Source organism: Trachemys scripta, chromosome 5, assembly GCF_013100865.1.
Source record: "Trachemys scripta elegans isolate TJP31775 chromosome 5, CAS_Tse_1.0, whole genome shotgun sequence".
NCBI lineage: Eukaryota > Metazoa > Chordata > Testudines > Emydidae > Trachemys > Trachemys scripta.
In genome coordinates, this window is record NC_048302.1 from 121120921 (window position 1) to 121148311 (window position 27391).

General features: G+C 39.7%; 1 protein-coding gene across 7 annotated transcripts in view; it reads left to right on the forward strand.

Annotated features, from left to right (window-relative positions):
• The window catches only part of ZFYVE28 (zinc finger FYVE-type containing 28), a 292274-nt gene that overhangs the window by 209934 nt on the left and 54949 nt on the right, over positions 1-27391 (forward strand). For 2 of the 7 annotated variants that reach the window (XM_034771176.1, XM_034771178.1), the window contains exons 7-8: positions 2844-2945; positions 19678-21039. In XM_034771176.1, coding sequence (XP_034627067.1) covers positions 2844-2945; positions 19678-21039 — 1464 coding nt within the window. Of the gene's footprint in view, positions 1-2843; positions 2946-19677; positions 21040-26521; positions 26797-27391 lie in introns of all 7 variants that reach the window. The other 5 variants (XR_004645804.1, XR_004645806.1, XR_004645803.1 and 2 more) reach the window with 5 other exon arrangements.

Below are 27391 nucleotides of genomic sequence, written 5' to 3' on the forward strand. Positions count from 1 at the left end.
TTATTCCACCTCAGTCTACTAGAATTAAAGGCTATGAAAAATGAAATGTGTATCTCATTCCAGTATTTAAAGGCATGTGGGTAATAATAAAGTGAGACAGTCCAAAGGCCTCATGATAGTAGAATTGGGCCAAATATCTCATCTTTGTTTCACAATATTTTCTCTCTTAAATTGTGAAAACTTTTACAAAACTTCTGGAAAGTATTTTCAAGCAGAAGTGTCTTTATATGTTTACTGAGATATTGCAAAAATGTGCCTGATAACTTGATCCTATAAGGTGTAGAGCACTCTGGCCCTGATCCAGCAAATCACTGAAGCAGTCCCACTGAACAGGATCAGAGTACTCAACTCTTTGCAGGACTGAGCTCTGAGGGTGTGTCTACACTGCAGGATTCTTTCGGTGGCATGTGTGTACACGGATGGCATGATGGAGCCATTCTCCACTGAAAAGGCCCCACTGTGGAAGCCATTCTCCATTGCAGGAAAAGACTCTGGTACCAGGGAAACGCTCCAGCAGTAGAGGACAGTGGGGAAAGGCTGACACCTTCCGCTGCTGGAGCTCTCCTCTGCCACAGGGAAAGAAAGACTCCAGTGGTGGGGAAAGGCTCTGGCGAGGGTGGAGCAGCAGGGAAAAGTCTGAGCCTTTCCCCTGCTACCTACCCCCTGTCAGAGCCTTTCCTTGTCGGGTGGCAGTGGAGAGAAACTGAAGCCTTTCCCCACTACCAGGGACTTTCACTGACACGTGTAACCACACAACACAGTATGCTTTTTTTCACCGAAAGTGGTGTGTAGTGCAGAAGTAGCCTCAGAGTGGCTCTGTCCAAAAAAAAAATATATATAATAAAAGTATTTCACCTGAAATGAGTTTCACAAAAGCATACGAGCAAAACAATATAAAATGGTTCACCCTTTCCCAAGTGGCAAAAATTTCATATTTGATTGCTTTCAGAATGAAACATGCCCATGAAGTTTTGTCTTGTTGATTATATCACCAATGGGTTGCATCAAATCTAAGATCTCCCTCTCATCTAATTTCTATAGTTCTTCACTCCCTGAAGAAATTCAGACAGAACCGTATCTGAAAGGTGCTAATTTTGTAACATAATTACTGGCCCAAGGAACATGGGTTTGCAGCAGTTAAAAATTTAGCCTGAGCAGACTCTAGTTTCTATCCAGAGAAAAGGTAATGCTTATTTTTCTAGACAAGACTTTAGTACCTGAGTCAGCAGCAATTAATTCATTGATGGCAGTCTGTCTCCTGAAATAAAGAAACTAAAGAATTAAAATTGGGTCTGCGGTAATTGGAGAATTGAGGTCTTCAGCCAGAAAGGATTTGTGAAAGGTGACTTTCAAATAGAATGAAAAAAATCCATTATATTAAGAGTTATGTGTTGATTGCCCCCAATAAACAAGCTTGGCTTTTGGCATATTGACATAAGAACTCAGATGGCTAGCTCCAGTGCTGAGGAGAGGATACAGAATGGACCTTGCTGGCAACATGAGAGTAAAAAAAAGATTCTCACTAATACATGGAGGCCCAAACTAAAGTTGCAGAGTGACAGACCGATTTTTTTTTTTTAAGGAAAACTTTTGGGCATGTTTTAAATAAATTATTTCATTATTTTGTACCATTTTTGGTTGTAAACACAAGAAACATAGCAACATTTTCTCAGAAAGCAAAGAAATAGCACTCAAGTGATTCCGCCATATATTGATTTTGTGCTCCAGTGGGATTTCATAGTATTGGTGATGATATCAGCCTATGATACATGCTGGAGTGTTTCAGAAGATCTTGAGCTGGCCAGTTTTGAACTGGATGGTAATGAACCAAAAATGGGGCAAAAAGTGAGTTTGTTATTATTATTGTGCTGAATGCCTCTATTAGTCTGTCTGAGAGATTCAGACCTCCTCGGAATTAATCAGCACCATCCTGAAGCGTAGGTGTCTTTTCAGAAGGCTGCCTTCAAAGTAATGAATATTTGCAAACTAAGTATATCAACACTGCAAAAACAAAACCCCTGTGGCAGCAAGTCTCAGAGCTCAGGTGGACTGAGTTGAGCTCACACTATGGGGCTAAATATAGTGAAGATGTTCCCGTTCAGGGCTCTGAGACCCGCCCCCAATACTACAAACCCTTATGCATGTGAGTAGTTTCACTGAAATCAATGAGACTATTCGTGCTTAAAGTGATGCACGTAAGTGTTTGCAGGATCAGGACTAAAGTTTCCTTTCTTTGGAAGCTTTCCTACAAGCAGTTAATTTCATTTGTAGCCTTGTAGTATGGAAATGTTACATCCTATAAAGCATCATGTTTCTTTCCTAGCACAGATGTTTTTTCTACCATTTTGTATTTTAATTTGACTGAGAGAGGGAATGTTCAAGCACTGGCATTCAAAAGGGCCAAACCACCTGTCTAGAACCTATTTAGAATAGAAAGAAGAAGAAAGCTGGAATGTATCTTGGGACAGTAGAGTCCAAAATATACTGATAATTCACTTATTTAGATATTAATTTCTTCTATACACTCATTTTCAGTTTTTCCAAGTCAGTTAAATAAATGAAGTAAACAATGGATTCTTTCTGTAATATGGTTTCATTGCTTTTCCTCCACATATAAAGGAACCAAATTCTTCGTAGTTTTTAAATATCTGTAACTTCTTACCTTATTTTTCTTTTATTTGTATCTGAGAGAGAACAAATAATTACATAAAATTGTGCATAATTATGCAACCAGCATCTTGAATATAATTTCAAATATTTGTTTATTGATGGTTTTCTGATTCTATTCTCTGTCCAAGTGTCATAAAAAAGATTTATTTTGTGTGTGTGTGTCTTAAATACAGTGGGCTTGTAGTTTATTCTGAAGGACCATTGAACTTGGACCGCAAGCCAGAAGATATGTCTGAGCTTTTCAGACCCTTCCATACTTTGCTAAGGAAAATAAGGCAAGTAATAAAAGATTTCTGTTTCTTGAAATTACACCTTTCTTAGGGTGAAAAATGAGAGGCCTAAAAATTACACATAAAAAGGAAAATGTTTCAAACACTATTTCTGTGCTTACTCGGTTACAATGATTTACCTCTTTTTTTCCTGTGTACCTTTTGTATACCCAGCAGTCAGTTGAGCTGATTTTCTTTACTCTGGTATTTTCTAACTTCTTCCAGTTCTATTTTACCCCTTTTTTAATCATTTTTATTATGTTTGTTTTTCTTTATTTTTGATAGTTATGATGGGTGGTGGATGGCTGCAATATTGAAGCTAGACATTTATAGTTTTCGTTAACTGTTATGTTTCTGTTTTAATCAGGGCCGGCACCAGCTTAACAAGCAGGTGCTTGGGGCGGCCAAGGGAGAGGGGCGGCACCTGCGGCAATTCGGGGGTGGCAGGTCCCTCACTCCCTCTAGGAGCGAAGGACCTGCCGCCGAACTGCCGCTGCCGATCGCGGCTTTTTTCTCCCCCCGCCCCCCAATTGCCGCCGCTGGTCGCGATTGCGATCGCAGCTTTTTTTTTTTTTTTTTTTTTTGCTTGGGGCGGCAGAAATGCTGGAGCCGGCCCTGGTTTTAATTACATTTTTTGTTTAACTCAGTATGATAAGATGCAGTACACAGGTAGTGATTTATTAGATTATTTCCATCTGTAATTTCTATTAGGTTAGTGGTTATCAGACTTTTCCATATTGTTGACCACTTCTTAAATAATAGATCATTTCCTGCACACCTCTTTTCCCAACCTCCAAATCCCAATATCTCTTGGAAACTATAGTGTTTGGTTTAATTAAAAGTAATGACAGAATAACATCAGGAATAGAGCTAACCTCACTTTAATGAGATGGTTGGTTACCTGCCTCCATTTTTGTCTAAACAGTTTTTCTGGGTGTAGGAGCTTAGGGTCAGATTTTTAAAGGTATTTTTGGCACCTGGTGGGATTTTCAAAAGCACCTTGGTGCCTAAAACTCCTTGTTTTCAATAGGTGTTAGGCAATTAGATGCTTTTGAAAATCCCATTAAATACCCTTAAAAATCTGGCCCTTACGGGCTAAATTTTCAAGTGACTCTATTTTGGGTGCCTCGGTTTTGGTGCCCAATTTGAGACTTTTTTAAAGGGGCCTGATGTTCAGAGTTGCTGTGCTCCCACCTCAAAAAATCAGGACCCTTTAAAGTGTCTCGGCTGAAATACTCAGGCTCTTAATCACTAGAAACTTCTTAAAATGTAAGCCTCTGTTTTAATAGTACTGAATGTCCTCACACTGCACACGGGTTCCACTGCTCTAAATTTTTCTAGATCATTTTGCAATATGATTCTGTTCCCCTATGTGTTTGCCATCCATTGAATTTTATGTTTAGCCAAAATTTGATCACAACTGAGGTTACAATACATCACAAACACAGAGCAATGAAGTTACACAAAGGGACTGTGCAGAGTGCTGAAAGATATTTGTTTTTGTGTTTATTTTTATCAAAAAAGCTTCTAGAAATCCTAAAAGAATCCGGGACTAGGCTACAACTAGCAGAAAATAGCCCTGCTTAACAATGAACAGATGGTTCCCTGTTATGGAAGCAGGTCCACATAGTTCATGGACCGCAGTTTGAGAATCTCTCTAATAGGTCATCTATTCCTTTATCCTGCATATGCAGGATTGTTCAATACAGAATGGGCCAGATTGTAAACCAGTGTGACGTGGCTAAGCTTCATTGACTTCACCTGAGCTATCCTGATTTGCACAAGCTAAGAATCTAGACATGTATTTTTAGTGTTTTGTCTAATCTAGTTTTAAATGTCCTAAGCGATGGAGCTTGCACCATTTCCCTTGTGTCTGTTCCATAGCCTGGATCTATTCAAGGTGAGAGAGACTAGGTAATATCTCCTCTTCCAATTTACCTCCTCCTGCTTGTTTACATCTGTGAAAACCTTTAATTTTGTTACTACTTTTCCCTGAACACCCTCTAGCTTGTCTAGATTTTTCTTTAACATGCATTATTATGGCAAGGAAGAAAAAATATGTTGGACTAGGTTTTTCTGTAGCCAGAAGCAGTATGTGATTGTAAATTGCAATACTGACACTAAAATCAATCAGGTTATTATAGGTTATCTTGAACAGTACGGACATTGATATGTATAAATAAAATTACAATTTTAATCTTTTCTTAATCTGTGAGACTTAATTGCCATAAGTACTTGTCCACTTTTCTCTCTGTTTACAGTTAATGATACTTTATTAGTTTGAGAGATTTAGATGGGGGAAATATTCAAACACACAAATTGATTTCTAACACACATGGAAAGTCAATGGGAGTTAAACACATAACTCCCATATGTGCCTTATGCAAAATCTCCCCTGATGTATATGTCTTCTAGACAGAGATTATAGATATGCAAGTACATGCACAATATTGATCTTTTGGGTAGTTATCCTGTATCTCACTGCTGAAATGGATACACATTACTATTACTACTTTGTAGTGATATTGATTTAAGAAAGCTGGGCATAAAGAAACAAATTATTGAGATGCAGAATTGATCAGATGAAAATCTTTACCTAGAATAAAATCCTGAAAATACATTCTTTTGAATTTAGTGCTTACTATGATGAGAAATCCCACTAAATTTTGAAGTCCAATTAAAGTTTCATTAAAACAAAAAGTTGTATTTACTTCCAGTACACAACCACAACAAAAATTCCTAATCTAAGTTGCTCACATCCCCTTAGATTAATATGGAGATAATGTTTAAAATCTATTTTACTCGTCACTATTTGTATATTTTGTCTACTATTCACATTTTACAATATAGACAATAAAATCAGTTAAATCAGTTTTTGCTTTTGCTTAGTCCATTTCATTTTCAACTTTTCAAATCTTAATTGTTAGGTTGCAGTCATATCAGGATAATGTATACTTGTTCAATAACAACTATTTCTAATGCCATCTTTTTTAAAAAATGGAAAACCTTTAGCTCAATCTTTAGTTTTGAAAAAGTCAGTTCTAACAAAATCTGAGCTTTGTGTCAAATTGGAGATTACAATATACTCCTTCTTAGGAAAGGGTCCAGATTTATATGATCTGGAGCCAGTTTGCAAAATATTTTCAGTGAAGCAATATTTATTAGAGAACACAAAGAAAATCAAAGCAAATCATACATAAACTATGTGAAATTATGTATACACTTTGATGTGGTTAACAGTCTAGCTAGATAAGTCCAATCAGGCAATTATTGCCCCATCAGCAACGTCCCTGATGAACTCTACCATCACCACTGTTCGTTTAAAACAACGACAAAGCCATCTCCACGGGGTTCAGGATTTGCAGGGTCCTCAGCGCTTTGGTAGTAGGAAGGGAAGGTGCTCTATCTCCTCCCCCTTCCCTATGAGTAACTGCCTTGGGGTTGTTTCATGGGCTTTCTTTGCCTTGTGGCTGGTGAATTTAAACTCAGTGGGTTGCAAATACTGGACGGGGGGAGGTTTGGGGGGACATATAAAGGAGAGCAAGGGGGGAGGTCGGATGGGACATTTGTATTTCCATCCAGCAGTTAGACGTTAACTCACCTTCCAGCTACACTTTGGCTTTGTCACCAGTGAATGAGGGCAATAGAATGAGCTTCGGTGTGTTCTACTATTAAAATGCTCACGTGCTGTATTGCAGGGATCAGCAACGTTCGGCACGCGGCTCGCCAGGGTAAACACCCTGGCGGGCCGGGCCAATTTTATTTACCTGCTGACACGGCAGGTTCAGCCGATCGCGGCCCCCACTGGCCGCGGTTCGTTGTCCCGGGCCAATGGGGGCAGCAAGAAGTTGTGTGGGCAAGCAATATGCTGGCCGCGGCTTCTCACCGCCCCTATTGGCTCGGGACGGCGAACCGCGGCCAGTGGGGGCCGCGATCAGCCGAACCTGCCGCATCAGCAGGTAAATAAAACTGGCCCGGCCCGCCAGGGTGCTTACCCTGGCGAGCCGCGTGCCGAACGTTGCCGACCCCTGCTGTATTGCACTACCATGCTTACTGTAAGACTATAAAAAACAACATATTATTGCAGCACATTATTGAATCCTATCAAATTTCAGTGAAAAGTTCAATATTCTTTACCTATCAGCCAATTAGGTATTCGTTCTTAATATAAAACAAAACACAAGACTTATTGAAATGCTTACGGTATGATTATAACACATCTGTCATGTTGAGGATCATTAAAGGAAATAACAGACACTGGGTTTACACTGCTCCCATTAGCTATTGTGAAATTACAGTATAGCTATTGGATTAGTAAAGTGTCTATTGGCTAGATAAATCCATTATAATCTTCTCCTGGGTGTCTTATTGCTGGGTTGCCTGATTTTCAAAGGTGCAAAGCATCTTTGGAATCAGTGGGAATTGTAGATATCGAGTATCTCTGAAAATTAGGCTAGCAGTATTATCCTACTCTGTGTGCTATTTGCAAAAAGAATTGTACTTTTTTCAAGTTCTGGTGCTCTAGGCCAGGAAACAAAATGTTTTAAATTTTTAATTGAGACACATACAAGATGCATATATTATATTGTAATTATATTAATATTAATATTAACTTGGATACATACAGTTACTCTGCAGAAAAGTAGAGACATAATACACACACGGTCATTACTGAATAATTTCAGCCAGATCTAAAATTCTGCAGATACCTTTATCTTTAATCAAAGCTCTGTGTCCACCTAGGGCTTGATCCTGAGCCCATTGAAATCAACAAGGCTCCCGTTGACTTCAGTGGTTCAGGATCAAGCCCCTAATAATCATATCAGTACCTCATAAATACTATAACATCTCTGAATCCATTTCATACCATTTACTGTGAATGAAAATGTAATACATTGTATTCCCATCTCAGAATGTTGGGGTGATTTTGGATTTCTGCCATATGCAGCCTAGTTGTGCAGAGTGGAGCGGGTAAGGGTGCATATCAGGTCTGTTTCTGGAGGGTGGGGTTTAGGGTGAGATCAGTTAATTGGAAGCTTAGTACTATATAGTACTAAGCAATCTGCACTCACACCCACGTCTTGCTCCTATGGGAACAGCTACACACAGGGAGGATTGACCCTCAGAGAGTCAATCAAAATTACCATTGCTTCCCTTCTTGAAGGGATGGTAACTTTAAACTCTGGACAGGTCTCCATAGAAGCCAACAGATGTATGAAATCAATTCATCTCCTAGTTGCCTTGTCCTCATCCTCTCTTCAACTGACTCTGCCCTTCTTGTGGGCTGGGAAGCCAGCCAGCTCCAGACCACCGAGGGAGCATGTTCTTCATCCTGGGTTCTGCCAACTGTGCGAAATGCTCTGTTGTTTTTGCAATAGGTAGAGTAACTACAGCTCATAACCACCACAGTACACAGAATCTTGCTTATTTTTTGCTCGTCTGCAGTATACAGTAGAAGACAAATTCTTTATTTTTCCAAATATAATTTGCCCTCATGTAATAATGTGTCTATTTAGAATGAAGGCAGATGAACCCCCAAAGTGACTTTTATAGCCAATCTTTTTCAAGTCCATCATAAAAAGGAAATATAGTGAAATTGTCAGAGTTGGCCTTCAGGTGCTCTACTTACTCATTTCTTATGAATGATAAAACAAGGAGAGAGAGAGAGAGATCCAACCTTATTTTTTTCATAGTAATATCAGACTTGGCATACTGGATCAGACCCGAGGCCCATCTAGTCCAGTATACTGCCAGACGCTAGCCAGTACCAGAAGCTTCAGCGGAAGACATAAGAACCATGTAGTAGGCAAATGTAGGATAATCAGCCCCCTGTAGTAGATCTCGTCCTGATCTCTAATTGTTAGTAATTTAGCGTAAGCCCTGAATCATGAGGTTTAATACCCCCTCCCCTCCAGAAGTTGTTTATAATTATAAACAACTCTGGACATTCTTGATACATATGCAATTCCTTTTGGAATCTTGTTAAGTTATTGGCTTCAGTGATTTCATATGGCAATGGATCCCAAAGCCTAAATAAGTATTTCCATTACTCAATTGCCTGCATCTTATAAGAAAAAGAAGCTTCATTTAGTCTCTGAAATCCTGGTAATTTTTCATCGGCAGAGCAAAGGAAAAACAGAAATAACTGAATAGTTCCCTTTCACAGTGAAAGCAATTTCAGTTTATAATAAAACTTTTGTTGATATGTTTAGAATTGGTGACATGGAACAATTTGTTTAACAGGTTTACTTTTGGTTTAAGACATGAATTGTTTCCATTCTAATTATTGAAGTAATGGCAACAAAAGATTACCCAATTTTATCTGACAGGTTTTGTATAACAACTCTTTTAGCTTCTTAGTGAGGATAATTACTGCTCTATAGTGTAAAGAATTTTCCTAAGAAACAATATCCAACGATTGTTAGTTAACTGCATATTTTAAATTTAATGCAAAAAATACACCACCTTTTAGCTATAACTCCATTAAGAACCTTTTGAATTGCATGCAAAAAGGTTATAATTTATATTTAGACACCGTATTATTCAGGTGTATAGGTATATGTTGGTGTGTTTGTTCATATGTATGTATATGTGTGTATGTAGAATTTAAAAAATAGATATTAATTATTTTTATTAGAGTAGAACTTAGAGGCCAGGGCCCCATTGTGCTAGGTATTGTACAGATATCTAATAGAGGCCATGCCCGCCCCAAAACTTTAAAATTTAAATGTAAGGCTATCAAAAGGTGGATAAAACAAACAAATGGGAGAACACAGAGAATCAATGAAATTATACATAGAAAACAGTGAGTCTAATAATTTAAAGTGCTTTAATTGATATAATTTTGGAACTAAAGTGATCATACTTTATAAGTCAATATTTACCGGACTGTGGTATCTGAGATAGTGCAGACTGGGCCTAATTCAAACTGACTGAATTCAATGGGTGTCTTTCTGTTGACTTCAGTTGTTTTGGATCATGCCCTGTTTCTTTATACCTGGAATAAGAAATAACTGGAATATCTCAGATTCTGTAGTGTGACAGAATTGGTAAATGCAGAGTTCTTTATAGCAACAATGTAGATATGCATGTGATTTTAAAGTAGCTTTGACAACATCAGGTAAGCTTCCAGCGGGACATAGTTGAGATACAGTAACTCCTCGCTTAACATTGTAGATATGTTCCTGAAAAATGCGACTTTAAGCGAAACAATGTTAAGTGAATCCAATTTCCCCATAAGAATTAATGACAGGTTTCAGAGTAGCAGCCGTGTTAGTCTGTATCCGCAAAAAGAAGAACAGGAGTACTTGTGGCACCTTAGAGACTAACAAATTTATTAGAGCATAAGCTTTCGTGGACTACAGCCCACTTCTTCGGATGCAGTCCACGAAAGCTTATGCTCTAATAAATTTGTTAGTCTCTAAGGTGCCACAAGTACTCCTGTTCTTCTTTTTTATAAGAATTAATGTAAATGGGGGGGTTAGGTTCCAGGGAATTTTTTTTCACCAGACAAAAAACTATATATTATATAGATATACACACAGTATACGTTTTAAACAAACAATTTAATACTGTTCACAGCTTTGATGATTGTGAAGCTTGGTTGAGGTGGTGAAGTTACAGGGTGGAAGAGGGAGGGATATTTCCCAGGGATTGGCTTGCTGCTAAATGATGAACTAACCGCTGAGCCCTCAAGGATTAACACATTGTTGTTAAGGTAGCCTCTCATCAAGGCAGCACGAACAGGAGGGAGCGGAGACAGCATAGCAGACAGAGACAGACATACACCTTGTGTGTGGGAGAGAGATGCACATTTGCCCCTTTAAATAAACTGACGCACTCTCAAATGTATTGTCTTTTTAAGTGAATCAGGAAGTTGAGACAGCAGCTGCTGCCTCAAACTCTCTCTCTCTGTCCGTGTCCCCTCCCTGCTCTATATGGAGAAGAGGTAAGCGAGGTACAGGAGCAGGAGGGAGGGGGACACCCTGACATTAGCCCCCGTTTTCCCCCCCTGCACAGCAAGCAGGAGTCTCTGGGAGCAGCTCCAAGGCAGAGGGCAGGAGCAGCACATGGCAGTGGGGGAGGGACAGCTGAACTGCCGATTGATAGCCTGCTGGACGGCTGCAGCACAGGGAACTTAGGGGAGCGGGGAGCTGCTGGTCCACCCTGGTTACAAGCCCCTACCAGCTAGCTGCAATGGGCTGCTCTTCCTGCAAGCAGTGGACAAAGCAGGCGGCTGCCAAACAACGTTAGAAGGGAGCATTGCTCAACTTTAAACGAGCATGTTCCCTAATTGATCAGTAACGAAACAACGTTAACCGGGATGACTTTAAGTGAGGAGTTACTGTACTCAGCTGATGTAAATAACTCCATTGAAGTCAATAGAGCTGCATCAGTTTACATCAGTAGAGAATTTGACTTGATAAGAGCAAAATATGATCATGAGAACAAAGTAGATTCTTAGTCCAAGGAAAAATTTGGATAGTTGTTAAGTAGAGAGAGCCCTGAACAAAAACTCACCTCAGACACTGCCAAACTGGGGGCTGAGGTTCAAATCCAGATCAAAACATTGTACGTGAGGACTATAAATTAATTAATAACTATAATAAGGAAGCTGGCTAGAGGGTGGATCTTTTTTGAACTCTGCTACTACAGTACTTGCCTGGGACAACAGTTAAATCATATTTAACTTTTTATACTAGAGTTTTTAGAGAATGATCTTTTATTTTAATATATTAATGTATTGTGTAAAGATTCAAATCCCTTGAGGCCCAGTTGCAGTTAATGTTTCTAACTTCCTCTGAGTCAGATTCTTATTTATATGATGTAGACCAGAATCTAACCACATCACTCTATTCCATTCTAGATTCTATTTCCCCTATTTACCCTGGGGTGCTCGTGCTCCAACTCTGCGGACATCAGCTCTTGCCACCTCATATTCGGTGGCGGAGTGCTGCGCACCAGTTTGCAGTCGATCCCGTCACACACCAAACTGGTGGATACGCAGTTACATGCTGCCATGCGTATCCTCTCTGGCACCCGCGTCCGACTGCACTCCCATGACTCCCAGTTCTGAGCAATATCGCTCCTCCTCATATCAGATAAGAGGTTGCCACTGGCAAGTTACTGGAGAAAGTATGCGCCAACTCAAACCTGCTGCTGGACAATGACCTTTTTAAACCACCAACCTCATGTTTGCCATCACTTTCCCCATTATGGTCTCATCCGCCATGCTAGGATGTTAGGGCAGAAACACTCTGGTGAGAGGAATCCCCAACCAGTCCCTCGTCACCGACCCGGTTTTTGCCTGCCCCGTCGTCAAAGGTCCCTGTTGAACAGGTTCCAGACTGGGCAAGGTGTCTGTGCAGCCAACCAGTATAGCTGGGGCCTTCGTGACAGCCCTTTGCGCAGCTGCGGCACAGCACAGGCGATGACGCACACTGTCGAATGCCTGCTGAGTAGGTTCAGCAGTGGCCTAGAAGAACTGCATCACGCCACTGAAGCTGCCATAACTTGGCTAGACGACTATGCACACGCTAAATAAATATATCTTTGGAATAACCTGTGAGCACACTGTCACAGATCCTAGTGAGAGCCCCTTCCTGGCCATCCACTAGGATTGCTGTGAGGGAAATCCATGCCTCTGCTCTGGATCACTGGTGTGTTTGAAGCTCCTGGAGTACAGTCATGGCACCGACCTCAGGGTCCCCAGGCACACTCACAGTGCACAGACCTTCTATCTGGCACCCTCCCTCCCTGAGTGTAGGAATCTCCTGTCCAACTGCCTAGTCCCTCTGAGCACAGTGCTGAACCTTCATACTCGCCAGTATTTAAACACTGCACTATCCCAGAACTCTGCCCCAAAGATGTGAAGCTTTGGTTTACAGTTTAACTCAAGGGCCTGCAGGAGTTGTGATGCAGTCTACGCACACACTTTGTACCATCTACTGTCTTGGTGCTCCTTATATTTAATCATCTAAAGCATAGGGGAGTACAGATCATACAAAACAATAAAACATCCTGAACACAACTCCCTCACTAACTCCCCTTCCCTTGGGAGTCCTTGGGGGACCATGTGTTCAGGTAGGGAGGCTGGGTCCTCTTTTCCCTGGCCTAGACTGCCCCTGCATCAGTTTTCCTCCTCGTACTCTGGTGCAAAATGGCTCTACCCCTCTCCCCAGTTCTCCCTATAAGTCTATTTATGGACTCCTGCTGGGGTCATCTGCTTTTGTTTTGCCTTTTGATATTTTTCCATTACTCCCAAACCTCTCTCCCTTCAGACAAGAGGAGGAAGTCTCCCAAGTAGAGCATACCCATTGTCCTGAATTGTCTTACTTTGAGTAGTGCAGATTACTCACCACTATCTCTGGCCTGGTGGAAAGATCATAAAACTGTAGGTCTGGAAGGGACCTCAAGAGGTCTTCTAATCCAGGCCCCTGCACTCAAGGTAGGACTGGACTAAGTACAGTATTATCTAGACCATCCCTGACAGGTGTTTGTCTAACCTGCTCTTAAAAATCTTCACTGACAGAGATCCACAACCTCCCTACGCAATTTATTCCAGTCCTTAACCACCCTGACAGAAAGTTTTTCCCAATGTAAAACCTAAACTGCCATTGCTGCAATTTAAGCCCATTGCTTCTTCTCCTATCCTCAGAGTTCGAGAACAATTTTTCTCCCTCCTCCCTGTAGCGACCTTTTATGTACTTGAAAACTTTTATCTTGTCCTCCCTCGGTCTTTTCTTCTCCAGACTAAACAAAACCATTTTTTCAATCTTCCCTCATAGGTCATGTTTTCTAGACCTTTAATCATTTTGTAGCTCCTCTCTGGATTTTGTCCAATTTGTCCACATCTTTCCTGAAATGTGGCGCCTAGAACTAGACACAATACTCCAGTTGAGGCCTAATCAGAACAGAGTAGAGCGGAAGAATTACTTCTCGTGTCTTGCTTACAACACTCCTGCTAATACATCCCAGAATGATATTTGCTTTTTTTCCCAACAGTTGTTACACTGTTGACTCATATTTAGTTTGTGATCCACAATGACCCCCAGATCCCTTTCCATGGTACTCCTTCCTAGGCAGTCATTTCCCGTTCTGTATGTGTGCAATTGATTGTTCCTTCCTAAGTGGAGTACTTTGCATTTGTCCTTATTGAATTTCATCCTGTTTACTCAGGCCATTTCTCCAGTTTGTCCAGATTGTTTTAAATTTTAATCCTGTCCTCCAAAGCACTTCCAACCCCTCCCAGCTTAGTATTGTCTGTAAACTTAATAAGAGTACTTTCTATGTCATTATCTAAATTATTGATGAAGATATTGAACAGATCCGGAACCAGAATTTATCCCTGCATGGCCCCACTCAATATGCCCTTGCAGCTTAACTGTGAACCACTGATAACTACTCTCTGGGAACGGTTTTCCAACCAGTTATGTACCCACCTTATTAGTAGCTCCATCTAGGCTATGTTTCCCTAGTTTGTTTGAGAAGTGTAACAGGGTTGACGACTCACCTATGCGGCGCCTCCTGCTGGTCGTCCTGGGAATTAGCTTGTCTAGCACTCGGAGCGCCTCTTGGTGGCCAGTTTCTCGCCTGCCTCAGGCCCCGTGTCCATCCTGGACCCCAGTGCCCCTTACCCTTGGGTTCTGCCCCCCCGGCAGTCCCCACGCTCTGGGTCTCCCCTCCCAGAGGAACACCCACCCCTCTACACCCACCTTGCCTCAGTGGCTACTGCCAGTCATCATCTAGCCCCCTCTCACTGGGGCACACTGCAGTCTGTAATAGCCATTCATTATTGGCAAGGGGGTCAGACCGACTGCCTCTGCCTATTCCCGAGCTGCACCTCCCAGCCCCAATACCTGTGTAGGCCTTTATCAAGGCCTCAACCTGGGGAGTTGCCAAGTGGGAGCTCCCCAGCTCCTCTTGCCCTTCCACAACACCGCTGTACTTCAGGTACCCTATTCTCAGGCAGCTAGGCCCTTCTCCCTCCAAAGCTGGAGAGAGACTGACCCAGCTCCTCCCTGAGCCCTTGTAACAGGGCCAGGTGTGGCCTGATCGGGGGTTGGCCCCAGTTGTGGCTGCTTCCCCAATCAGCCTAGCCTTTTTCCACCGGAGCGGGGTAACTGCCCCGCTGCAAGAAGGTCATGTGAGACCGTATCAAAAGCCTTACTAAAGTCAAGATATACTACATCTCCCACTTCCCCCCAGTGACAAGGCTTGTTACCATCAAAGAAAGCAATTAGGTTGGTTTGACATGATTTGTTCTTGACAAATCCATGCTATTACTTATCACTTTATTATTTTCTAGGTGTCTGCAAATTGATTGCGTAATTATTTGCTCTATTATCTTTCTGGGTACTGAAGTTAAGCTGACTGGTCTGTAATTCCCCAGGTTGCCCTTATTCACCTTTTTATAGATTGGAACTATGTTTGCCCTCTGCCTCTGCTTGATTGTGTACTTCCGGTTCCAAATGAGGTGTGTGGTTCACTGGTCAGTTCGTAAGTCTGGTGTTCATAACTCTGAGGTTCTACTATAATTTTTAACTTGTCCTTTCCCTATTTTAGCCTCTGATCCTATGTCATTTTCACTGGCATTCATAGTCAGATGTCAACAACCCTGCTAATTCATGGTGGATAGAAACACACACACACACACACACACACACACACACACACACACACACGCATTCCATGATGCAGTAATTTCATCATACAATTTCATAAAATCATTCACAATTCAGAAGTGGTACAGACAGAACCCCCAATTCATCACTGACACTAATGCCATATGCATCAATCTTTGTATAATATTTAGCTATCAGACAGACTTGTAAACTTACAGATTTTTGAAATTTTATAATACATCATGATAAGAAGACTGATTTTCAACTACAGAGGATAATTAGCCCTAGAGCGATTGCATGGTACCTTGTCTAACAAATTTACAGCTGAACAAATTGCCAAACAAACATTAAACTTCAAGATTCACATGGAATGATTTATGCAGAACAAGAATAAGCATTATGGAATAAAAACAAATCTGCCAGAGAAAATGGGGAAGTGGGTGTAAGGTGGAGGACACAATCCACATAGTGTGATTATGGCTATAAAAGTGAATACAAAAATGGCACCTGGTGACTGCACGTGGCTGTATCCAAGTGTTTATTCTGAGTCATAGCTGCTTAGGTTTACTGATTTTAAAAAAAATCTGTATTTTATTACTGTTAATGCTGTACAGTCAGCAGAGCTGCAGAAGAGCATATGCTGTCTTTTATTCTGCCTCAATTATTATCCTCTAAGCTGTCAGCTACATTTTGGTTCTACCGTTTTTGTTGTGTGATATCTGGTGATGTATGAGTCAGATATCACATGACTTATTTTCAGATAATATGTTGGTGGCAGTCCTAAAAATCTTGTTTAGCCTTTAATGTAGTAAATTTGATATGGAAGTCATTGATTGAAAATAAATATGGATGCAGGAGATGTTTATTTTTTGCCTTCAGTGACTTTTTGGACTACAATCACTCTCTTTATGGAGTTTTGATATGTGGATTGTCACAACCCCAGGTTTCCTACGACCCAGGGCACCCTACCCTCCCTTGTTAAAAGAACTAGGTTTGTGGAGCAGTCCCTCCCTTCAAAGGCCATTGTAGAAATTCCAATTCACCATAGCTCCAATACCGACTGAATTACAGAACTTGTAATATATTGTTTACAATTAACTCTGGTACTGATCACCTGGCAGCGCCCTCTGTCCTTTTCAAACCCCATTTCAGTTTCTTTTTCATAAGCCACAGAGTCAGATGTTCTTCCAATGTGGTATCACTGCCACCTTCTCATAAGCCTGGATCTTTATCATTCCTGATGGATCAGTCTGTGGAATCTGGAGAGACCTTTCTTGGCAATTTTACCCAGCCCAGACAAAATCGCCTCCACCTGGCAAGTTGCCTTTCCACGGTTGTCCTCCCGCTGCTCCAATCAACCCAATAGGCCCTCACAGAGTCCCGAAGTTTCAAGCCACTATCTTACTTCCACCCACATATTTTACGTCCCACATACCTCATACTTAAAATAAGATAAATGCAACATACACCGTTGTCTACATGGATATAATGCACATAATCGTAATAGTGCTTTGCACTAACATAATACCTGCCATCCAATGATCTCTAAGCATATTAGGAGTCAGAGTAGCAGCCGTGTTAGTCTGTATCCGCAAAAAGAACAGGAGTACTTGTGGCACCTTAGAGACTAACACATTTATTAGAGCATAAGCTTTCGTGGGCTACAGCCCACTTCTTTGGATGCATATACAGTGGAACATATATTGAGGATATATATATATACTCAAAAACCAGTGGGAGAACACTTTAACCTGTCTGGCCATTCAATGGCAGACCTGCGGGTGGCTATCTTACAACAGAAACACTTCAAAAACAGACTCCAACGAGAGACTGCTGAGCTGGAATTGATATGCAAACTAGACACAATCAACTCAGGATTGAATAAGGACTGGGAATGGCTGAGCCATTACAAACATTGAATCTATCTCCCCTTGTAAGTATTCTCACACTTCTTATCTAACTGTCTGTACTGGGCTATCTTGATTATCACTTCAAAAGTTTTTTTCTCTTACTTAATTGGCCTCTCAGACTTGGTAAGACAACTCCCACCTGTTCATGCTCTCTGTATGTGTGTGTATATATATCTCCTCAATATATGTTCCACTCTATATGCATCCAAAGAAGTGGGCTGTAGCCCACGAAAGCTCATGCTCTAATAAATTTGTTAGTCTCTAAGGTGCCACAAGTACTCCTGTTCTTTTTGCATATTAGGAGTGGCTCACTCCCTTTCCTGTGCTCTAGCCACAAGATTGTGCTGCCCCTAAAAATCACATGTACACATTTATACCACAAGGAAATCTCTTGTTTTTTTCAAGGCTAATGCAGTGGGCATTTTTGTATTAAAGTATCAATCCCAAAGATGACTTCTTTTTTTAACATGGTGTTTCCATTTCAGCATCAGGATATTATTAGTAAGAATGTAAAGCAGGTTTTAAGATGTGAAGTTGAGAGCTGTTATCTTGTAATTAAGGTACAAAATTGTCAAGGTAATATTAAGTCTTTGAGCATCCAAAAAGGCTATGAGCTCCACAGTGCTTTCAGGGCTTAATACAAAGTCAAGTGAAGTCAATGGAAAGATTCCCATTTACTTCAGTGGACTTTGAATCAAGTCTGATGGTGGATCAGTTAGATCGCACTAGCCTTGTTTCCTTAAAGGTCTGCTATCCTGTACTCCCAGATGGGGTATTTGACCCCTGAAAGTAATTATCCCTTAGTAGTAGAAAGAAGGAAAAAATAGAGGGTCTGATGAGTAATATATTGAAAAGGAAATTGCCCTATTGACAGATTATCAGTTTGTCATTGCTGTCCTGCCAAGTATCAGACAAGGGTAGTGTATGATTCCATTCCAGTTATGCCTCAGGATTCTTCAAATGACACAACTTTGTGTTTACAAAATAAATGTGGCTCTTAACTTTTCTTCATTTATCATTTGGATATGGAAAATGTTAAATGTAAGTAAAAACATGATTTATAAGTAGATATGGAAGTAACTCTGCAATGGTGTCCCAATATTGGGTGCCAGATCTGAAGAAGATCTCTGTGTAAGATTGAAAGCTTGTCTCTTTCACCAGCAGAAACTGGTTCAATAGAAGATATTTCTAAGTAAAATATATTAACTTATTCACTTTGTCTTCCTAAGTTTAGTCATATCTGCAACTGGTCTTTTTTCAGCTCAGTTCATCAGAATGTTGTATATTTTTTCTAAGGAAGCTTTTCCTTTAATGTAGATTAATAATGTGCTCAGTAACAATATTATTTGCAGAACTAAAAAGAGTAATGTCAGTAAATATGTTTCACCTCATGAACTCTTAAATATTATTTCATCTGATTAAACAATGTCAAGGAATAAATGAAAGTATCACAATGCAAAGAAACACTAAGAGGAGGTGGAAAGAAAAGATGGGAAACTCCAATCTTTTGTCCTCTGTCAATTTCTCAACTATTAACTATGTATGCATTAGTAATGGGAACCAGAAGGAAAATGCTCATAGTAACCTACCTAGAAATATATTATTGTATAAAGTCTAAGAACAGATTAGGTCTTCTTCAAAACAGGTTTTGTAATTTAAACTATATTCTCAATTACAGTCTGAGATTTCCAATAAGTCAGCACTGCAAAGGGGACATTGATTAATGTTTTTAATACGTTCTTTGTATCTGCCCACGTAATAGCTTGGGCAATTTTAACTATACTCTTGAGTGCAATAACCTTCACTGACTAGTTCTCAGGAAGGTGTCAGTGTCCTAACTAAATTACAGTAAGTGTGGTTTTAATTCAAGCTAGTAATATATTTAAAATGTGAAACATTATTTTTGAACCCCAGATGACTAAATGTTTGGTTTTTTGCAGCCAGAAAAGAGACAATATTTTATTCTCTGTTTCCCAGCATAGTCCTGGGTTCAAGTGTAGGAGAACACACATGCTCTGAATTAGAATTTACAATGCACTTAGAATTCTCCAGCTCCAAGTGCTAGCTAATACTTTTCTGTGTCTATTTCCAAATTCTGCATGTGGATTTCTTTTCAGACAGAGAAAGCTACTAGTAAGAGCTGTAATGCAGTCACCCTTTATGAATACAAACTGCAACATAATGTCTCCATTTTTCGCTTTGTAGGGATCTGCTTCAGACCTTAACTGATGATGAGCTGCACACACTGGAACGTAACCTCTGTATATCCCAGGATGTGGATTTTCCTGTCAGAACAGATCCTGAAGTGCCCACTGTCAGTACAACTGCCTTGGCTGCAACTTTGCCTGCTGAGGAGCTTTCAGCAAATGCTGAAAACACAGAGGCTGAGCTAGCCTGCTCCATGCAGTATGATGAACAGGAATTGGAACAGCTGAATAGGATGGTCCACAGAGTTGGAGATGAGATGTCTTCCCTGCTTTCCCCACCAAGTATCTGCCAGTCTCCAGCACATAGACCTGGCATAAGAAATGGCTCCAGCACAGAGACCTCACCTAACAGGCAACATCTTGACAACTTAATTGACGAAGATGAGAGAGTGTTTTTTATGGATGATCTGGATGGAGCAGGAGAAGCTCTTGCTGGGTTGGATTCAGCCAATGACACATTTGCATGGGTGAATAACCCTTGCCACAATTCAAAGCAGAGTGTGCAGCACAGGGACCCTCTAGTGTATGACAATGGTCATCAAACAGAAGAGACTTTACTTTTAAGAGAGGCAGAAAGCGATTTAAGCAATAATAACAATATTGAAGATGGCAAACAGATGACTTGTATCTCAATTCAAAATTCGTGCAGTTGTTTAGAAGGTCCTGATTCACAGTTATACCTCAATGGCTGGGATACATATGCTGATGCAGAGACAGCAGAAATGATAGCCCATAGGACGGGTGGAATGAAGATATCTGCTACTGTAATATTTAATCCCAAATCTCCCTCTACTTCAGAATCCCCAGTAACAACACCAGAAGTAGCTATCAGTTGTGTTCCTGGGTCTTCTGATTCTTTAGCTGATGAAGAGGAGAGTGAATCCCATAAACTCAGCATAGCTGCCACAAATTGTCTAATTAATTCCTGTGTGTGTTGTGGCAGCTGTGAAGACAGTAGGGAGGATAATATTGATGGTTTAAAGACCAGACATTCCCCAGGAAAAGTTATAAATGCTTCTTATAGTTTAGTAAAATCTAAAGAAAAGGACCATATAGATAAACTGGATAGTGCAGTCTCTGCACAGGAGGCATTAAAAACTGAAACGTCTCCTGCTTTGCTAGCAGAAAGAGATTCTGGCAGAGAAGAACAGAAACTGTCTAACTCCTCTAAGTGCCTGGCACATTCCTCAGGTTCACAGCTGGGAGCAGAAAATGGATCACAAGTAGAGGTGGAAATCTCAAATCAGCAAAAGAAATGGGAGAAAAGAAGGCAGCCAAGTCAAAAGCAATCAGAGAACAATGAAGAAAGTAGTAGTGAAAGAATAGCAAAGGATGACATTAAATCAAGATCTAGTTCAAGGTAAGAACATCTTGCAATGATTTTATTGTCTCAGGACTTGCATACAAAATACCTAATTGTAACATAGTGATTTATACTATGCTTTCCTTAGCAATGAGGGCGCACATAATGTTAGCTGATTTTTAAAATAATAAAATGTTAAAGGCCAAGGAATTGTTGACTATAAAGGAAATTTTTTTTTACTACTTTTAAAAAATACTTTTTACTGTACTATCAGATTTATTTTTTGTGCCAACAATGGAAGGCATTTTCAGCAACTGTTTGAAACTCTTTTTAATCTCAGGTCTTTATATTGTCCCCTGAGCTATGAAATAAATTCATTAAATAGCATCTGAGCTATTTAGCTTAACAAAGAATTGTCCTGTAAGAATGCAATCTATTTTAATTTTATTTAAAGTTTAACATAATTCTGTTTTGTGATATGTTTGAAATTACATTTAACATGGTGGTTCTCAAACTTTTGTAGTGGTGACCCCTTTCACACAGCAAGCCTCGGAGGGCGACCCTCCTCATAAATTAAAAACACTTTTTAAAAAAATATTTAACACTATTATAAATGCTGGAGGTGAAGCGGGGTTTGTGTGGAGGCTGACAGCTCGCGACCGCCCACGTAATAATCTCGCGACCCCTGAGGGGTCACGACCCCCAGTTTGAGAACTCCTGATTTAAGATGATACATTATTATACACAGTGTATGAGCCTTTCTATATTGTTACATAACATAGTAGCACTACTATGGCAAAACTGGTAGTAATAACTTGTATGATGGGTAGAAATACAGATTTTGATATTTTAGTCTCATCTTTTGATATTTAACTTACTAATAGAGCTGGTCAAAAAATACAAAGTAGTTTCTCAAAAAATTCAAATTTGTTTTCATTTAAAAGTGAACAAAACAGAACCCTTTTAATTTTTTCAATATTTTTTGTTCTTTCAAAATGTTGTTAAGAAGATTATCAAAACCTTTAGAAATAGCTATTTCCAATTTTTGTTTGCTGAAAAACAGGTGTTTTGGTAAATTATATTTGTTTGCCCAAACACTCAGTTTTTGATAAATAAAAAAATAAACTGTTTTCAGTTAGTTTTTTTAATTCCAAAAGTCATGAATATTTTATGTGGAAAATGGAAAAAATGTTAAATGTCACCAGTTCCCCCTCGCCCCCCGGAAAGATATTTTGTTTCTGCGGGGGCGGGAGATGACGGGAGACCCTTTTTTCAACAGAAAAAGAGTTTCTTTTGAAAAGTTCTAACCAATTACTTTTTAATCATTATGGCATTTGACATCTATAGCTTTTTTTCGTCTTCAGAGCATTTAAGAACACTAGCTAATTAATCCCCAAGGTAAGCAAATGTTATTATCGTCATTTTGCAAATGGTAGTGGGAAACCAAAGTGGAGCAGTTAAATGATTTAGTTAAGGCTACTTAGTGAATACGTATCACTAAGATTGGAACTCGGCATCTTCCAGATCCCAGTCCAGTTCTCAGACCAATAAAGAACACCGCTTATTCCATCAATGACAATTTTATGTATAAAACTTGTAGAAGGAAATGAGAATTTCCTGTACATTTTTTATTATAGGGAGGTACCTTGCAGACTCTCAACACTTGTGCAGGCTTGCAGACACCAGTCTGGAACTGTTGGGTTAGTTGTTCACATAATGTGAGTGCAAGGCAGAAGTGCTACTTTCAATTGTACCAAGAATTCCGAGTCCGTCTTGCTGCTGATTTCTAAAATTCTTGCTGTGACTCACTCAGAACAGGTTGCAGGAGTACATTTCTATGCTATTGTGTCTGGAAAGAGATATTTGCCAGAGTAAATCAAAACACAGCTCAGTGGTGCAGAATGAGGTTCAAAGTGCACAATGAGCTACTACTTATTGGGAATTTTTCCTAGCATGACATTTTATTCTAACTTGCACTGTAGTAGAAGCTTTCAGAAGCTCTTGAAGAAAAGGAATCTGAATCTTCCAAACCTGAAGGACATGAATAATTGTATTAGCTATATGCATCTTTACTAATGTGCCCTCCTACACAGTCTAGGATTAGCACCTGTGTTTTCATGAAGCTGTTGGCAGTAGTACTGTCCCATGTTAAAGCACTGCAGTCATGCAGAACATTGGTGAATGCATAGTGAGGATAAGTGCAAACATAAGTTCAACAGACACTAGAAGTTAACCCCATATCATTTTAGGGGAGTAAAATGTCTTCCATGCATCCTGTCTTTTTTTAAATTCTGAGTTCTGGCTTCAGACTCCCCTTTGTTCTAATGTAACTATAACTATTACTATTTTCTAATGGTTCTCCTGTTTTAATGTCCCTTTCTATTTCTGAGTGCTCTGGAAGCTTCGTCTAATGAAGATTTACACCGACTGTAAACTCTTGGGACAGGGACTGTCTTTTTGTTGTGTACAGTGCCTAGGGCAGGGGTAGGCAACCTATAGCACGTGTGCCAAAGGCGGCATGCGAGCTGATTTTCAATGGCGCTCACACTGCCTGGGACCTGGCCACCAGTCTGGGGGGCTCTGCATTTTAATTTAATTTTAAATGAAGCTTCTTAAACATTTTAAAAACCTTATTTACTTCACATACAACAATAGTTTAGTTATATTATAGACTTATAGAAAGAGACATCTAAAAACGTTAAAATGTATTACTGGCATGCGAAACCTTAAATTAGAGTGAATAAATGAAGACTCGGCACACCATAGACTCATAGACTTTAAGGTCAGAAGGGACCATTATGATCATCTGGTCTGACCCCCTGCATGCTGCAGGCCCCAAAACCGTCCCTACCCTTCCCTTGACTCTGCTGATGAAGTCCCCAAATCCTGTGTTTTAGTGACTTCAGTTGGCAGAGAACCCTCCTGCTAGAGATCCCTGCCCCATGCTGCGGAGGAAGGCAAAAAGCCTCCAGGGCCTCAGCCAATCTACCCTGGAGGAAAATTCCTTCCTGACCCCAAATATGGCGATCAGCAAGACCCCGAGCATGTAGGCAAGAGTCTCCAGCCTGACCCTTGTTAGCCATTATACTATTTACCTGCCATTGCTCGGTATTCCTCAGCTAATATGTTTTACCATTAAACCATTCCCTCCATAAACTTATCTAACTTAATCTTAAAACCAGACAGGTCCCTCGCCCCCACCGTTTCCCTCGGAAGGCCGTTCCAATATTTCACCCCTCTGACGGTCAGAAACCTTCGTCTAATTTCAAGCCTAAACTTCCCCACGGCCAGTTTATATCCATTCGTTCTCGTGTCCACATTATTACTAAGCTGGAATAATTCCTCTCCCTCCCTTATATTTATCCCTCTGATATATTTAAAGAGAGTAATCATATCCCCCCTCAGCCTTCGTTTTGTCAGACTAAACAACCCGAGCTCCTCTAGTCTCTTTTCATACGACAGGTTTTCCATTCCTCTGATCATCCTAGTGGCCCTTTTCTGCACCCGTTCCAATTTGAGTTCATCTTTTTTAAACATGGGAGACCAGAACTGCACACAGTACTCCACTTCTGAACGGTTGCCAACCCCTGGCCTAGGGTAACAGTGGTGTTCCGATCCCTGACTGGGACCTCTAGGCACTACCTCACAGTACAAAAGTGATGGAAATGAAAGTATTAAATAAGAATGATACCAATAGAAATACCAATATTAAACATAATAATACTAATAGTGAAAACAGAAAAAATGGAACTTAGGATCCTCTGTGCCAAAATATTTTGATATAATATAATAGGTGCTGCCACCTGCTATTCATGCAATGTGAGCAACTAACCCAAGAGTTCCAGTCAGGTATCTCTGATACACATAAACATAATTAACTGGTAAATAGTCTTATTGTTCTAATTACTAGCACTGTTTCTATGGCCTCTACTATCAGAGGCAGACTTGGGAAATGTAATCACTACATATGTCCATATTTTGTTTTTTTCTGTCACTTGTAAATGACTTTTCTACATTTTAAAAGATTTACTGTGCATTTCAGCTACTTCGAACTAGCAGTGTGTACGGCTGTACATACATGCTAATAATCCCTCTTACAAACAAATCACATTCCTTGCTTGTAATATCCTTTCCAGATAGAGTTTAACATTATCCATTTTATTATTTTGAAATATGTATGATTTTTAGGTTTGTAAATATTTTCTTGGATTTTATTACCACTTTTAGAACCATGCAACAGAAATATTCAGTGAATTTCATGGTAGGAAATGACTCATGGCCTGAATCCTTTTTACAAACTGACTAATTTTATCCTTTTGGATAGTCAAATGAAGGAATACAATCCTTGAGAATATAATCTTGTTTAAAAATATTTGATATCACCTTTAATTCTAGTGTCTAGACAGTACTGCTGCACACTTCTGAAATACCTGTTACAAAGCCACAAATGAAGAATTTGACTACTTTTTGGGTGAGATGTTCATAAAAGATATTAAGTGGCATCTGGACACTTCTGCAAAAAAAACCCAAAATACTGTATCTGCAAGGAGCATTGATTGAAGTCATATGTTAATAGAGAAGGAATGAGAAAAAACATGATACTTTACACCGATCTACACTTTGTGCAGGCATATGAAGAAGAGCAACAACTGTCAAAGGTCCATGACAAACCAGAGAGTACACAAAGCAAATGCTATCCAGGACTAGCTTACTAACATTAATTGATTAAATTTAGCTATCTCAACCTTTTGATTATAAGACCATAAGAGAGTGTACTTACTCATTGCATACCATTGTTATTGATAGCAAACAACTACTCCATCTTCACATATGCACCCACTTTTGTTAGGAGTAGACATAGTTTAGGAATACCCAAACATATGAGATTCTCATTCATTTAGATTACCACATAAATAGTCCAATAGTTGGTTCAATAAGATATTACCTCACCCACCTTGTATCTCTAATATCCTGGGACCAACACAGCTACACCACTGCATACATAAATACTCACAGATATATAAATATCTACCATTGGGTTTGGTTCTTGGCTATGTGCGTCATTTGTCGTACCAGTTGAGGTACAAGAAGGAGCAGCATCAGTCTCCTCTTACTCTTTGTTCCCCGGGTAACTAATCACTGATATTTAATGGCTCTTTTAAAAGAGGAATGTCATCTTGGACCTCTCTATAACTGCTTCCTCCGATGTGCTTGTGAATGTTACCTTAACAGTGAGCGAAATGTTTGACACTGGATTATTTTCAGAATGATAAATTCTTTAGCTAGAACAGTAAGCAGTGTAATAAGCCTGGGAGAACCAGAATAAATGTTAATTCATCAGATTGATAAGTATATTTACTTTTCAGTCATTGAAAATCAACTAAAAGAAAAGAGAAGTTTCTATGCTCTGGCTCAATCAAACAGCTATCCGATGTGCACATAAATGAATGGTAGCATGAGCATCTTCATTTAGTGAGGTCTATGGTAATAGTAAAGAATATAACATCATTTATATATATGCTTTCTCTGATCCAACCAGGATTATTGTATTTAGCGTGTCCAGGTAACATAGGACCTTACCCCACACATTTATTTTGCAAATACCCAGCTAAGCCAGCTGCTCTGAACTTCTTGATCCAGCAGAGTTGATTGGTAAGTCATCATTCAATCACATTTGATATACCATTAAAAATTCTTCTGTTGTACATAACCAGATTTGTCTTTTTGACATGTCTTTACTTTGTTTTTTGTAGGTAACAGCAGATAGTCAACTTCCAGTCTGACATATATTTCTCTCTTTTTCCCTATTTCCCTGTAAGTATGTTGAAGAAATGAAACATGCACAACATTAAATGATTGACAGGCAGCAGCATTAGTATTATGCAGATATAACTTTAGTGCTTGTAAAGATCTGGTGATTTGATGCAAAGACAGCAAATATGAAGTACAAGCTGTTGTCACACAAAGTAGAAACCCCTGAAGGAAGAAATAGCAGAATAGCTACAGAATACATAGCAGATCAACAATAAGTCAAAAGACTATAATAGAATTATGCAACAAAGAAATGTTTTAGGGAAAGAAAGGCATGAGAGTCACTGAAGAAGGAGTGTTTAGATCTGTATTTCATGTTTTTCAAACTGTGAATAAGTTAGAATAAGTAAAATGCTGAGTCTGACTATCACAATACTCTCCCCTTTATGAAGAGGTATACATGGTGGAAGACATTCTTTAGTTTTGGTGTTTGAAGAATCATTGAAAAGCTGGATTATTCTTCCACATGTCAAATAAGGCTTTGGTAATTTGTTCCATTTTGTTATGCATTGCTAGCTTTTTTGCATTTTAGGTTTCATATGCCTGGTTTCACTGTGCCATACTGTTATCTTTTTATTGAGTTTGTAACATCTAAATT